Source organism: Rhineura floridana, chromosome 1, assembly GCF_030035675.1.
Source record: "Rhineura floridana isolate rRhiFlo1 chromosome 1, rRhiFlo1.hap2, whole genome shotgun sequence".
Taxonomy (NCBI): domain Eukaryota; kingdom Metazoa; phylum Chordata; class Lepidosauria; order Squamata; family Rhineuridae; genus Rhineura; species Rhineura floridana.
In genome coordinates this window covers 214,984,068-215,000,260 of record NC_084480.1, presented here as the reverse complement: position 1 = coordinate 215,000,260, position 16,193 = coordinate 214,984,068, and the positions used below count along the sequence as shown (strand labels likewise).

The following is a 16,193-nucleotide window of genomic DNA, read 5'->3' as shown; positions in this document are numbered from 1 at the left end:
CATCTTAAGCATTCTTCTCAGTTCATTTATGCAGTTCTTCCAGACCAATTAACACATGCATTGCCTGCTCAATTTATTTTTAAAACGTGCTACCATTTATATAGTTTGACTGGGCACTGATGAGAGCTTGGATGATGATGACTTATGCAGATTTACGCAAACAAACCAAGTGATGGAATATTGTCTGGCTACTTGAGCTAATAGACCTCATTGTGTATGGAGACTGATCTTCAGTACCAATATGCATTGAATCTTCACTATGATAGTAGTAGTTCCATAGGATGGTATTCTACTAAGTCATCCTGTCAGTGCAAGGATTGCCACCAGTGCAACTGGATGTTTCCCCCAAGCATGCCCTGCAATCTCCCTCTATCTGCTCCAGAGTGTTGGGAAAACCCTAAGAATAAATTTGAGGGAGAAAGGGGGGGAAATCTCACTGCACTAGCAGTAATCCTTACACTGATGGGACCCTGACTTAGCTCTACGTTGAATACAACCCATAGTCTTTGCTTTTTCAGGTTATCATTGTATTCACTACTATCACCACTTGGGGGGGGGTGTCTCCCAATAGAGCAATTATCAGCAACAATAATGCATGGCTGAACAATAAAACAAAATAGGCTACAATCTTATAATGATTTGCCAGCTCAGAAACTATAGGATTCAGCAGAAGAACTGCTATGTTAGTAGAATAGCAGATATAATGCTGCCATGACAGATTCACCTGTATATCGTATGTGTTCTGCTGGCATAATGGCTAATACAGAGAACATATATTGCATCCTATACCCCTTCAATTTATGGCTAACCCTCATTAACAGCAGAAATTCACAATGGCCCCAGACCCAGTATAAGAATTCATCTCATTCATTTCAAAGGGAGGGGGGATACAATAGCTGCCCCGTATTAATAACCACTCTGCCTATGTTGCCATGACACAAAGATATGGTGTTAACTAAATACCACGTCAAGGCACATCACTGCCAGTATATTAATCATCCACGGGGGACCACAACACAGATGACAGGGCATTCAGCATGGGGCTCTATCTCTTTGGCCCCATGTCATACACACTGAAGAGCCCACAAAGAGGAATTCTGGCAAGAGGGATTGTAGAGAAAAGTCATTCTCTCTAGATCACCAACAGAAAACTAAGTACATCACTTCTCTGCCTAGAACCCTAACATGCACATTGTCTTAGGAATCTAGACACAAATATCCAACACCGAAATTCATTCCATCAATGAAGGTGCCAGGACAGAGCACCCCACACAGGTCAGCAAAAGAAGGAGGCAATCATGTCACAATGTAGAAGTGCTTCAACTGCCTCCCATGTCTCTTCACCACACACCCCCAGTTATACATGAGCACTGTGTCTTGCTTGAATTGTATTGTTATTAACACCCCCCCACTCAGCAGCAGAAAGTAAAGTTTTCCCCACTAAAGGGAAAGCAGTCATCCCCACATGCAAGTAAACCCTCTGTTGGCAAAGGCCAGGCACTACTAGCAAAAGCCTCATTAGCACTTTTGTACTGCAAGATCACAGACTGGATGTATGGAGCAGAGCAAGCTGTTACCACACCCACAGACTTCCACCAGAAACCCCAAGCGGGAAAGAAGGCGCTGTACTCGTGGTCAATGAATGGGAGGGGGAGGGGAGGCTGAGGCAGGGGCACCAACAGTGCACTCTGGAGCCACCACTCTCTCTTCTCTCTCACTTCCTCTCAAATACCTATTCTTCATCCTGGTACCAGCTGTGCACCCACTGCTGCCTACTACTCACTGATCTTGGTCTCCTCAGGCTGGGTATCATAAGGCACCATTGTAAGCTCCATGGGAGGCAGTTTTGCAACAGGTGAAGGTATTCTTAACATGGAGCTGGTACGCCTGTTGCCTGTCAAGCCACTGCCTAAGGCACAGGACTGGAGCTCAGTTGGAGTGACCTCTTTTCCCTTCCAGTTCTTCCATATCTCAGACGCTGATCAATATAACTGCTATGACTATGACATGTTGTTTCTTTATTGCCAGGGATCGATAGTTAGGGATCGCTTTCCCACACCTTAGGATGATCTGGCTTCAGCTGGCCTCAGGATGAGATTCTCAGAGGGAGGGGTGGAGAGAGTATGATGGATTCAGGGAAAGTGGCCCCTCATCTCTCTGCTCTGCTGAAACATCTTGTATCATCAGGGGAACAGGCCTCTCAGGTGCACAAACAAGATGCTACCAGGGTATGAGGTAGCTGGGGGGAAGATGATAGGAAGGAATGAGGAAAGGGAGGGACAAGGAATCCTGCTAGGATGCCACTGAGCAGGACCAGCCTATCAGGGTGGGAAATGGATTGATCACATGGGTTGCCAGGGGGTGAAGTGAGCCAAGAGGGCTGGTTGGCCCTTGTAGCACTCTTCTGATTAGATGAAGTGTGCCAGGTGTGGGGTAATACCCAGGATTCAAACCTGGTTCTCTTAGCATGTAAAAGGTGAGTTGTTTCATACAGCTAGGATTTCTCCTGCAGCCCCTGTGTTCCTGATACCTGTGACCAGGTGTTGAGTGCCTGACTGATGTCAGCTGCTGTGACTAAATGGTTCAGCAATTGCTCCATGGTGTTTGCAGTGTGGGTTCAAGTCCTGAAATCACCTTCTCTTTTGCGTGCCATAACTTAGAAGTGCCATAGAAAAGGTGGGAGGGCATATTAGCCCTTTCCCTGTGTACCTCAAACTTCCATGTTCTGCTTCTCAACCCTGTGTTATATACAGTGCACCAATTGATGTTGCTGCCATCAGTGCCTTTGCTTTGTGTCTTGACCCTTGCCCTTGGCTGTAAAGCAAGAGTCTTTTTGTCCCTAGGTGATCTTGAACTCATGTCCCAGAAGGGTTGTGTGTATTCTCTGCGCAGATAGTTACGATGGTAATGTACTGAGTGGGCTCTCCTTCCTCCTCTTCTTGTGTGCATTGTGCTCATAAAACAGAGGATGTAAGGAGGATAAAAGCATTTGAACTCCTGCCTATAAGTACACCTACAGACTAACAGTAGGGTCATTCCTAACTATGCCAAGAGCTGATGGAATTTTTTTGAGGGGGTGATGCAACTGGGGTTATGTCTTTGTTATGAGTTCAGTGGCAGCATCTGTATTGGGACAGCACTACTTAGTAGTCTGTGGCAGTGTTTCCAGAGACACTGGAGGGTGCAGTTTTTCCACTGCTTCTGTACTTCCTGGTGGTGCATTTTCCCCCTTCCCTTCTGAGTTAAGCACAGATTGAATAAGGAGCTGTTCTGCTGGTACATTGGCCGTCTATCTATGATTGCTCTGCCCATTATTTAGCAACACCAACTACAGAAATTGGATGTAATTAGAATTTTCACATGCAGATGGTATAGATTTTATTACTTTAAGTTCAGATTGGTATATTCTTGTTAGTAAATGCCCATGTCTTCTGCATTACTGCTCTGCTCCATGAAATACAATTTTAACTAGAAAATTTATAAATTAAAAAGTTTTTTTTTCATTTATGCCTTCCTGTTCAGACAGCTTTAATGCCCCTTCCATTGAAATGTAGTTCTCCACATGAGTAGTACTGGAACAATGCCTAGAGAATTCCAGTTCTATGGTCAAGGTGGAAAAGAGTATAGGAACCAATTGATTTTCTATCATACTAGTAGTTTCTATGATGCCTCATTTCCATATTTTACATCAGCTTTCCCCACACCTGAAGTCCCCAGACATTGTTTACTACAACCCCCATCATCTCTGACTATTGGCCATTCTGGCTGAGGATGATGGGGGTTGTAGTCCAACAACATCTGGGGACTCAAGCATGGAGAAGGCTGTTTTAGATTTCAGAGAAGCTTTATATTAGCTTAACTGACACATATAAATAAGATATCTTCATGTAGCACAGGACAACACAATTTTTAAGATGACATTGATAATTTTGTATTATTCATGACGGTCTTCACGCCTTTTGCAGAGTGCAATTCACTAAAATGTATGATTTGTTAAAAAGGCAAGAACTGTAAAATTCATTATTATACTATAAGATTCACGAAGTTTAACACTTCATGAAATCTTGTTTAGAGTAGTAATTTTTGCCACTTTGGAATTAGTACATTGCCATATCATTTTTATAAAATAGAGAAAAGCAACAATAAATTGTTTTCAATAACACTAGTCTGAAAATATTGCCCAATTGCACGAAAACATTTTCTACAGTAGGGTTATATATCAAGCATAGATCTTTTAGCCTAATCATACATAAAAGATGCAAATTTGATTTTTTTAAGAGTGACATTTTATTCAACAGATTCTTTTGTTTTTTAGTTTTGATTGTGTTTCAGTCCTGAGCATATGTGGGTAAATGCTCATTTATTAAAGTCTTTGCAATGATTGCTTTAAAAACAAAAAGCTACACATCAGAAACAAACCTCTCATTTAAACCTTACTAGCATAAAAAAGGTTATAGACTAGTATACTCCTCTGACACCAAGCTTCCTTCAGATCTACTACACACAAAACTACATGCTTCATGTTAAAACGTGCTTGTCCTAAAAGATGCCAGCAGCCAGCATTACAAAAATGATTCAACAGAAATGGATTCCTGACTATTGTCTTCTAATATGTCTTTAATATTAATGATTTTTTTTTTAAAAAAAGAAGTGTTTACTGGGCAAATTTTATGCCTGGCAATACACATTTCTGTGAACACTTACATAATCACATATGCAGATCATCTTTACCTTAGATTCATGTGGGCAAAATTTCATCTTTTATTAAAGCACAGGAATAACAAGTTCTGCTATAAATATGCATTTTTCCATTTATTCTGCTTAGCTACATAAACATGATTATCTTGCTATTACACACTATCAGAATACGCATCACAAATTAAGCAACAAAAAATAGCTTGAAAATTACTTTTAACTAGCCTTTTAAATAAGAGCTTCACAGATGAAAACCATTAATAAACTTTCACCTACAAGAATTCTTCCGATTATTCTCGGTAGTTCCTGGAGAAGACATTGCAGTGAGAAGCAGATAAGTAAACAGAAGCACTGTGCTGGTCAAGTGAAACCTCCAATTAGCAAGCAGCTCCAGTGATGTTCATCTTTAGAAGAGCAATGCTACACATCCATTCCTCCCTCTTGAGAACTGCACAAGACAGACCACTTTTCAATTGGACATTCACATAAAACTAAAACACACAATGACAATTCCTTCTATTGCTGCTCCATAAGCTGAATGTAAGCTAACAGGAGATGTGGTATACCAGAATGCATGCCTGTATCTGAGAGCATACCACATGCTGTTTGAGAGAGGGGTGGAAAAAATGGCCATAGGAAATATAATGGCTAATACTTGACAGGCTAACAAAATGTAATACGTTATTCAAGTTAAGCTACTGATGAACGGATTTCAGCCCAGCTAACAACGGTTTGTTTGGCTCTCCCCTCTCAAAATTACTGATTATGGTTCTGCTTAATAACCCTTCAAGACAGATTATGCACTAGTCTTACGAGAAATGCATTTTTCCCTTTTGCATGTATGAGTATGTGTGCACACACACACACGCACACAGCCTGTACTTCAAACACTGTGCTAATGGACGATTCATACATTACACTTATTCAATGACAGCTTATTAGCATTTGTTCTACTTGATAAGACCAATACTCATTAACATTCTTAGCCTGATAATCTCAGCAGTGTGCAATGCCTTCTCAAGCAAAACAGATTGATTTTGAATACAATTATGCCTATTTTCAAGAGTTTTTCCTATATTTAACATATGAACTGAAATGTAGTGTTTCCCACAAGTTCAGCTATAAGATCTAAAGCCCCTGCTAAAACAGCATCCTATACAAGGCAACGAACAGTGCCAATGCACACTGCTAGAAAAAGGGAGTGCAAAATGTTACCTACCAGATTTTAACTACTTTTTCCATACCTTTTCCCATACCGTTCTGCATCATGAGCTAGTCAGTATTATACATACAACATTCTAAAAGTGGAAGCACCATAAGATTATATAACAGCATTGAAGTAAGAAGTACAATGCATACCTCAGTAAAGACATACAATATATAACCTGCATAGTTCAGAAAGATCTCTCCCCTCTATTTTTTTTAAGAAAACTCCAAAACTACAGATGTAGCCTCATACCACTTAGAAAGAAATGGAGGATAAAAGAAACTAATCAATTCATGTATAACTCAAGGAAGTTAGATTAGATCTTACCAAATCTATCAAAGGTTTCCTCTCACCACAAACTTTGATCAGGAGTTTTAATCAACGTTTTGGCTGATTAATCAGCAGGGGGCAATTTTAATCAGCAGGTCTAACAGGAAGAGGCACACTTACTTCTAGAGACTATTTTGGTTTTGATGCATTACTAAAATAGATAATTAAAAACAAACAACCAAAGATAGCCTATCCTTCAAACTATGGTAGCTGTTTTTTTTTATTAAACTACATTCTCACACTTCCTTCAGTATCTCAGAAAATACCCGTGGTGGAATCTAAACCATGCAATTGATTAAGTTTAAAGTCAAGTAATTCAACTACACCAGATTTAAATCCCAGAGTATATGAGAAGTTAGGTGTCCATCCCAGATTGCATTATTTTGCACTTATGTTTAGTCTTGCCTAATCACCAAGTTTCGATAGTGTTTCCATGGGCAGGCAGAGAGCTCCAAAAGCAAAGCACATCAGAGAGAAGACTAGCATAAACTCTTTTCTCTGCAACATGCTAGATTTCTACATGCAGAGGTGTGGGAGATAAGTTTTTGTTTTTAATTTGAGCATCTGATTTCAGGACTAGCCCATTTCTCTGCCTAACACAGGGCAGCAAATTCCTCCACCACCACCCCGACAAGGTGCACAGTATCCTTGTACATCCACAGAGTTGACTTTAAAGGAATTTTTACTACAGAATAGTAGGTAGAGGAAACATCATCTACACTATGTTTGCCTGCCTCCTCTTCTCTGTAGGACCAAAGATAAGGGTCTTCCAAATCCAAAGAACTGAAGGGCTAAGGTTAAATATTTGCCTTTAGCTTCAGGGGCTTGGTTCACAAAACATAGTAAGCCAAACACCAAAAGAAACACTAACCTGCCGGCTCTTGCAAAGCTGCGTGCAATCATTTTGCTCCTCGCTGGTTATTTTTACTCCCGCACCACACTGAGCTAAGCCAATGTTGGCTTAATGTGTCATCCAAACTAAGCTCATGGCTAAACTCTCTCTCCTCTAACTACAAGCTGTAGCCATTCTTGGTTAGCAAGGGAAAGGGCCATCACGCAGTGGTAGCGCATTTGCTTTGTATGCAGAAGTTTCCAGGCTCGGTCCCTGGCATCTCCAAGTAGGCCTGGGAGAAATTCTTGTTGAAACTCTGGAGCGCTGCTGCCAGTCAGTGTAGAAAATACTGAGCTGGATGGCTCAATGGTATGAGCCAGTATAAGGCAGCTTCCTGTGTTCCTAGATTAACCCCCAAATTGGCTTTGGATAACACACTAAGCCAAACCTTGGCTTAGTTCAGCGTGGCACAGGAATATAAAGACCAAGGAGGAGCAAAGTGGCTGTGAGCCCCTACGTCTGCACAGTGCCTAATCTGTAGTTTGGCTTACCTTGTCATGCAGACCAGACCAATATATCTTAAGAGGGGTTGTATATGCCACACTTTTTTTTTTGCACACAGCAATCACCAAACAAGAAAGGTTTCAAAACTTTTATTTTCTCAACTCTCAGTAATCCATTAAGTTAAATTCAGCTACTATAATTCATAGGAGATAATTTGTAAAAAAAACAACCTTAATGGTAGTAGATAATAACACTGGTAATTAGGAAGCCCATTGTACATGTGGAATGGATGGGGAGAGTTAAGGTTATGAGAAATATCAAATTTATACACAAAAAAAGCTTTTTCAGAAATTCTGAGCAGGATTTTGAGAGGCAGGGCTAAATTTTGCTATGAATGTTTCCGTTTCAAAAATTCTGAGATAACACCCAACTGTGGGACAATAACTAGGGAGACCAAGGTTCAAATCCCTACTCAGCCTTGAAGCTCACTATTCTTTCAGCCTAACCTACCTTTTAGGGCTATTATTAACATAAAATGGGAGAAGGGAAGAATCTTGTAAGCTACACTGAGGTCCTTGGAGGAAAGGTGGGATGTAATTTTTAAATAATAATAATAATTAATAGTAATAATACCAACTAGTATTTCTTTGTCTGTCCTAAAGTATATCAACTGGGATCCATGAATGGTACAACTGAGAGTAAGACACTGGGATTTCAACTGGATTTCAGAGTAAAAATGCAGCAATGTTAAAATCTCTCTCTCTCTCTCTCTCTCTCTCTCTCTCTCTCTCTCTCACACACACACACACACACACACACACACACACACACACACACACACACACACACACACACACACACACACACACACACACACACACACACACACACACACACACACACACACACACACACACACACACACACACACACACACACACACACTTTATTTGGTGTCTCCAAAATGTGTTCAACAGAAGCTTCACCCCCCTCAGTTCTGTCCTCATGGACCGAGTCCTTCCAAATGCACAAAACACAACATTCACTGACACACATTCATCTACCATTCTTAGATGTACCTAGAGATGTGAAATTTCTGGAAATTTTGAAGCCATGCAAAAACCGCAGGGGTGATTTTTTTCAGGTTAGGATCAGAAGGCACATTTCAAATTTTGAGAGAATGCTGAGGCAACAGTAACAAAATGGCTGCCATGGGGTGCACCCATACCACAAAATTAGAGAGTAGTCATGGTAAAGCTTTTCCCATAATTGTATTTCCATACTTGAAAAGGCTTGGCCTGTTGAATTTCTGCCTGCCATACAGCTATTGAAGGCAGAAGAACCCTGTTTCTTCCCAATGCCAACTTAGGAAGCTGCCTCATACAGAGTCAGACCATTGGTCCATCTACCCCACTACTGTCTACACTGATTGGCAGCAGCTCTCCAGGATTTCAAGTAGCAATCTCTTGCAGCCCTACCTGGAAGTACCAGAAATTGACCCTGGATATTCTGCATGCAAAGCAGATGCTCTACCACTGAGCTATGGCCCTTCCCCCAAAATGTAAGGAAGGATCACAACAAAGGAACATAGGACATCTGAACATAGAAAGCTGCCGTAGACCAAGTAAGTCCATTTGTCCATCTAGTAACTACACTGATTGGCTGTGACTCTCCAGAGTTTCTAGCTGTGAACATTCCCAGCCCTATCTGAAGATAATGGGGATTGAACCTTGGACCTTCCGCATGCAAAGCAGATGCCCTACAACTGAGCTATGTCCCTTGCCCCCATAGAACCCTAACCAAAGCCTAGGCTGCCACCCTACAGCCACTTTCTCTTAGGCTTTGGTTTACTCCTTTTTAAAACAATTATAAGAAGGGTTCATTTCCAAATCAAATAAAACATACACTGCAATAAAGCATGAAAGAAAAAATTGCACTGTACTAATACAAAAGTCATGAAATATAAATAACAAACATTAAAATAAAATTTAAAGAAATAAATAAATCAACAAAAATAGCTGACAAAATGAGTAAGAGCGAATATATGCATAGACGTGTGGTTGCAGCAAACATAAGAGCAAAGCAAGTAGACAGTAAATAGTAAATCTTCCACAAATATACAATTGATCATATATGAACAACAGTGAATTCATAATGAATGTCTGGTCTGTAGCTCTTGCAAAGCAGGAGACGTGCCTAAGCTTCTTTACAAAGTTCATATTTGTCTTTTGGGGGAGGGGGATTCTTTAACTTTCACCTACACTTATTGTATTTGCAGAAAATAATTTCTAGTCAGTACCTGATCTCAGGCGAACCCAGCACAGGAAAGATGTTGCCTGGTTACTAGGGGGGAAAGGAAGGGCAAACTATGGAGATTCCAAGGACTAGAAAAAGAAAGGAAAGTGGACTAAAAGGGATACCTATTACCCCGTGTCCAAACAACTCACTTATGAATCACAGCTCTGACTTCACTCATTGGCTAATAACACTGAGCAGCCAGGTTGGCTCATTTCACATACATTTCTTAGAAGGATATCTGCACATTTTGCTCCATAACTTGCTTTCTAGGATGGCTAGAGAAAACTCAGATTCTGGCCTACCTGCTGGGGGCACCACAGAAGTCTTTCATGGGTGCCATGGCCCCCACAGGTGATGGGCTGGCAACCTCAACTTTACATATTGAGTCACCTTGTTATTTTAGGAACATAAAATGCATTATATATAACTTGATTTGCCCATTGTATTGATTGATTGATTGATTGATATCCCACCGTTCCTCCCAATAGGAGCCCAGGGTGGCAAACAAAACCAGAACTAGAAGCACTTTAAAACATCATAAAAACAGACTTTAAAATATATTAAAACAAAACATCTTTAAAAACATTTTTAAAAAGCTTTAAAAATCATCAAAAAGTTTTAAAAACTTTTTAAAAAAAGGTTTAAAAACATTAAAAAGCAATTCCAACACAGACACAGACTGGGATAAGGTCTCAACTTAAAATGCTTTTGAAAGAGAAAGGTCTTCAGTAGGTGCCAAAAAGATAACAGAGTTGCCTGTCTAATATTTAAGGGGAGGGAATTACAAATATGTAGAACATAAGGAATAGAAAATGTAGAAAAGAAGAAACAGGAGTCTGCATCAAACAATAAACTTTGGGCCAACCCTAACTGTACACCTCCAGGAATGAATTTATACATATTTTGACAATTATTGGGATGGATCTATCAAGTGTTAGGCTGAACGCAACTGTATGCCATCTCACAAAAACTATTATCCTAGAGGTCCAGAAATATAACTTGTGAGGGCCGACAACTTTCATATTTCTTTTCTAGTTATTCTGATCATTATTGACAATATTGTTATTTATTTATTATTTTATTATTTTATTTATATCCCGCCCTTCCTCCCAGCAAGAGCCCAGGGCGGCAAACAAAAGCAGTAAAAACAATTCAAAACATCATAAAAAAAGACTTTAAAATACATTAAAACAAAACAACTTCAAAAACATTTTTTTAAAAAGCCTTGAAGACATCTTTAAAAAAAGGTTTAAAAACATATTAAAAAAGCAATTCCAACACAGAAGCAGACTGGGATAAGGTCTCTACATAAAAGTCTTGTTGAAAGAGGAAGGTCTTCAATATGCACCAAAAAGGTAACAGAGATGGCACCTGTCTAATATTTAAGAGTAGGGAATTCCACAGGATAGGTGCCGCCACACTTAAATGTCTGTTTCATATGTTGTGCAGAACGGACCTCCTGATAAGATGGTATCTGCAGGAGGCCCTCACCTGCACAGCGCAGTGATAGACTGGGTATGTAAGATAAGACGGTCTTTCAGGTATCCTGGTCCCAAGCTGTATAGGGCTTTGTACACCGGAACTAGAACCTTGAACTTTGCCCAGTAGCAAATGGGCAGCCACGGCAATTCTTTCAGCAGCGGGGTGACATGTTTCTCACATTCCATGTTCCTACTGTGTGTGGCATACAACTCCGGACTCTCCTTTCGCAGCCTCTGGGCTTCCTTTTGACTTTGACTCAGCTGTGTCATTAGTCACTGCACTAGGTGTCATCAGCATACTGAAGGCACTAAAGCTCCCTGATGACCTCTCCCGTAAGCTTCATAAAGATATTTAAAAAGCATTGGGGACAAAATAGAACCTAGAGCTACCCCATAGCTTAATAGCCACGGAACAGAGCAGAAGCCCCCCAATCCCACATTCTGGAACTGACCCTAAAGAGCAGGAACACCACAGCATTATGTCCCCATCACCACGAGGATTAACATGGTTACGCTTCCCACCCCCTGGTCTCTCTCTGGAGCAGGTCATCCATCAACACAACCAAGGCCATTTGGGTTGCAAATCCCAGCCTGAAATGGATCTAGAAAAATTTGTTTCTTCCAAGACCATCTGAAGCTGACCAGCCACCACTTTTGAGCACCTTGTTCAAGAAGGGGACTATTAGCAACTGAGCCATAGTTCTCATGAACCTCTGGGTCCAGGGAGGTCCCCTTAGGAGAGATCACACTACTACCCCTCTGAGGGCAGCAGACACTAGTCCAATATAAAAAGGCATTCACCACTCCCTGGATCCACCCAGTCAATCCCCGCGTATTAGCTCTTATCATCCGCAAGGTGCAAGTATCGAGATGGCACGTGGTAGGACAGACCTATTCAAATATCTTGTTCATTTCCTCAAGTCACAATAACTGACCCCCAAAAAAGATGTCCAAATGGAGCTCTGGATTCCTCCCTGATACTGCTTCAACTGTAAACTGTTCAAGGTTGTATCTTAAATTGTTGTAAACTGTCCTGGGACCTTAGGGTGAAGGGCAGATGATGATGATGATGTGGGTAAACGTCTCCTCAAAGCACTTAGTATATGCATTGCAGCAGGTGATCCGACAGTTCCCCTCCACTTCTCTCCAAGCTCAATCTCAATAAGCTCACTTGGTCCAACTCTGCTGGATAACACTTCAAGAAGGCAAAAGATTTTTGCCCCCTCACTGCCAGATAGTAGGCACAATGATGTGCTCTTACTTGTGTTCAGTCATATTTATTAATGTATTTTACTGTTTTAATGTTTTAGCTATGCTAATATCATTTAGTGTTATTATGAATTTGTATTTTTATCTGTGATTTTGTTCATTTATTGTACTATTGTATGTTGTACACCGCCCAGGGAGCCATTGGCTATGGGCGGTTTATAAATGAAATAAAATAAAATAAAATAAATAAATAAATATTTGTTATGTGACTTGTGGCACCTGTGCCGGGCCTGTTTCACTGCCTGTAGATCCTCTGAGATCCAGGGGCCACTGTGGGCTCCATAGCATCTGGGAGGATACTCAAGAAGCTATTGTGTCATTTCCTCTTTTAAGTAGAGACCTTATTGCTTTTTAACATTTTAAAAATATTTTTTAAAGGATGTTTTTAAGATGTTTTAAGATGTTTCTGAGATGTTTTGCTTTTAAGATGTTCTTAGAGTTTTGTCCCTTGTTTGCCGCAGCATGGGATAGAAATTTATTGTTGTTGTTGTTGTTGATGATGATGATGATGATGATAATAATAATAATAATAATAATAAACATGACGTCTCCATCTTACAATTCCCTAGCGAGACCAGGGGTCCAACAGAACCACCAGCCCTGTCAACTGTTAAGTCCCACAGTGCACTCGGAAATCCCTCAGATTTCACAAGTCTTTGGAGGCATGCCATTTTAATTGTCCCCCCACCCGTGCACAGGGGGTCCTCAACCATCAATTCAAACCTCACGAGGAAAACCCAGACCATCTACTCTATAGCAAAAACCAAGTCCAAGGTATGATCTGCAATATGTGTTGGGATAGTGATGTATTCTGACAGCCCCATAGTTGTCATGGTGGCCATGAAATCCTGAAAAGCCCCCACCCCAGGCAGCCCCAGCATGGAATTTCCCCAGAATTAGTCCTGGGATTCTCAAGACCACCTTGGTCAGACAGGATGCTGGGCAGCGGGATGGACAGTACAGCAACAGCATCCCTGTTCTGTCTCTACAGACCAACACCAGGGACACACCCTTAAATCCCTTACCAGAATGAATGTATGCCTCAACGCAAGTGTGATAGAATCACTATGGATGACTGACTCCCCCCACCCCTCTGACTCTCCAAGCTTTGTTGGTGCTACATTGAGTACCCAGGTGGACATATCTGAGTCAGATCAATCCCTCCCAATGAACTGACCTGGCAATTAGCAGCACCATCAGCACCAGATCAGAGGGTACATTGAATATATAAGCACTCTAAACTCTACACAGCAAAAGATGACAGCTATGATATATGCTGTCAAAACTCTGTATTGTAGGTTTGTTTCAAAAACATAGTTTGTATTATTCATTATATAAATGCAAGTATTAATGGGACTGAAGCAGATTTACTTTCTCTCTGACCATCTACCAATATCGCGTGTTTAAAACTATCATGGCAAATAAGACATTTTCAATACCAAGCCAAAACAAAGTGGCACTTTATATAGTGTGCCACTTGTTATCTGTTGAAGTTAAATTGTGTTATGCAAGAATAAGATCACTCACTCAACTAAACAAATTACACTTTTAGCAGTGCCTACCCATTTTTAAAATGGCAGGTTAATATTTTGTGCATCATACATTTTGTTTCAACAATTTGTGCATTATAGGCACGCATAATAGCAGCAAAAACACTGCCTATGGGCTAATCCACCATGAGTGCAACACTCAGGTACAGCATACACACAAAAGCATTCAGCACCTCAGGCTAGTCTACCCCATTCACTCAGTCAAGGAACACAAGCTGTAAGCTCATCACTTAGTGACTTTACTACCAGGATCATTAACACAACAGTACACTTGCTTATACTTCAGCAAGAGGAATATATAACAAGGAAAACAAAATAAGACCAAGTGAGGCACTTGTTTGCATTACGGTAGTTAAAGCTGATCTGCTGAGTTGGTCTGCCCAGAAGTACGCAGTGCAATACTGAAACCAAACCAAACCAAAAGTGAAGTGTTATTTATTATAACATTTATAAATAAGTCATTTATTGTGTTTGATTTTTTAAAGTTGTCTGAAAAACATATTTAGATTACCTTTGAAGACCTCAAGTTCTTTCCTGTAAAGGGGGAAAAACAAAATAAAATGCATGGTCACAGCTGCATACAACATTTTATCAACAGCAGGAAAAGAAAGCAAGGTACTGCAATTTTTTATAAATAGGTTAAAGAAAATGTCTATATGTAATTAGTGTTTGTAAAATAGCTTTATTCATCTCCAGCCAATCCATAACTGATAGATTTTATTCTCATTGATAGCAAAAATATGAATGAACAAAATAACCTATTAATCTGTTCAGGAATTTAAAATTAAGTCAACTGACATAGTTTAATCATGTTTGTCAAGCTCAAACGAGTGTTGATAAAAATCAATGATTTTTTTAAAATAATTAAAACAGTATTATTTTTAAATTTAAATCTGATTTTTTAAAATTTAAATCAGATTTCAAAATTTTCTTAAAAGAATTAGTAAAAAAAGCGTAGGTCAAAGATATAATCATGAATACTAATTTTACAACTTCTAATTATATTCTTTGAATATGTTAACAGCAGTTTATGGAAATGGGGTCAGTCCTATTCTGCAGGTGATGTACATGGAAGTGCACGCTCTCACTCTTTCAAGGCCTTGCCTCTCTAAGTGCAAAGATAGAGAAGGTCAATGAAAAGGGAATTTGGGGAGATGGAGTAGATCAGAACAAGGAAGAGACTACTGAAGCGGTAATCCAGTTCTTAAGACAGTAGCCTCTTTTGCAGGTGTAGAGATTTTTTCTTCTTCTTTTGGACTAAATCATTCTAAACAGAGAAATAAATTGGGAACTCAAAAAGCACGAAAGCTTGCATTTTTTTCCGGGCAATGAACAAGGAAGGCAAAGATGAAGAAGGGGAAGACTGAGTTATACTGTATATTTCTTAGCTGAAACTGCCTAAATTTTACATTCATCTAAAAACTGAAATAGTTAACCATTCAAAAATCCATGTGCATGTTTTGTTAATATTGTTGTTTGTTGAAGAAGAAAACTAACCAGAAGAATAAACAATCTTATTAGTATAATTTAAAAACCTATTTGGTGGTGGTGATTCTGGCACATCATGACAAAAATGTCATGATTAATTGAACAGTTGGAGCTGCTTCATCTCCTGAATGACTCCACAAGTTCACTCTGCTTTAGTACTAAAATGACCAAATTATCATCCCATTTCTTGATGAAAATTAACGTGAAAACAATTCAGAATGTTGGTACCTATCTTCTAACGAAACCTATGTCTCTTAATATGTATCAAAGTTATATTAAACAATAATATATTTCTACTAAAAATGATTAAATAGGCTTCCTCACTAGTGATTTAAATCATTAAAATTGAGTCCTTCAGAAAAGCGATTTAAATCAAAACAACCCTGCCAAAAACTGCTTTCAATTCTTATTATTATACAGCCACGAGAGTAGCTGTATACTATAGTCAGCATGGATTTTTCACATTCCACAATGATAAACTGAAAATACCCCCATGCCATTCCGATGCCTCCCGTAAACTCATTTCAAAACAAAACTTA

The 16,193-nt window shown here is 39.7% G+C and overlaps 1 protein-coding gene across 5 annotated transcripts in view; it reads right to left on the bottom strand.

Annotated features, from left to right (window-relative positions):
- The window catches only part of DTNBP1 (dystrobrevin binding protein 1), a 73,113-nt gene that overhangs the window by 35,168 nt on the left and 21,752 nt on the right, over positions 1 to 16,193 (bottom strand). For 4 of the 5 annotated variants that reach the window (XM_061592717.1, XM_061592728.1, XM_061592707.1 and 1 more), the window contains exons 7-8: positions 14,678 to 14,700; positions 14,514 to 14,567 (exon numbers count right to left, since the gene is read on the bottom strand). In XM_061592717.1, the coding sequence (XP_061448701.1) occupies positions 14,514 to 14,567; positions 14,678 to 14,700 (77 nt within the window). The remainder of the gene's footprint in view (positions 1 to 14,513; positions 14,568 to 14,677; positions 14,701 to 16,193) is intronic. The other variant, XM_061592723.1, reaches the window with a different exon arrangement.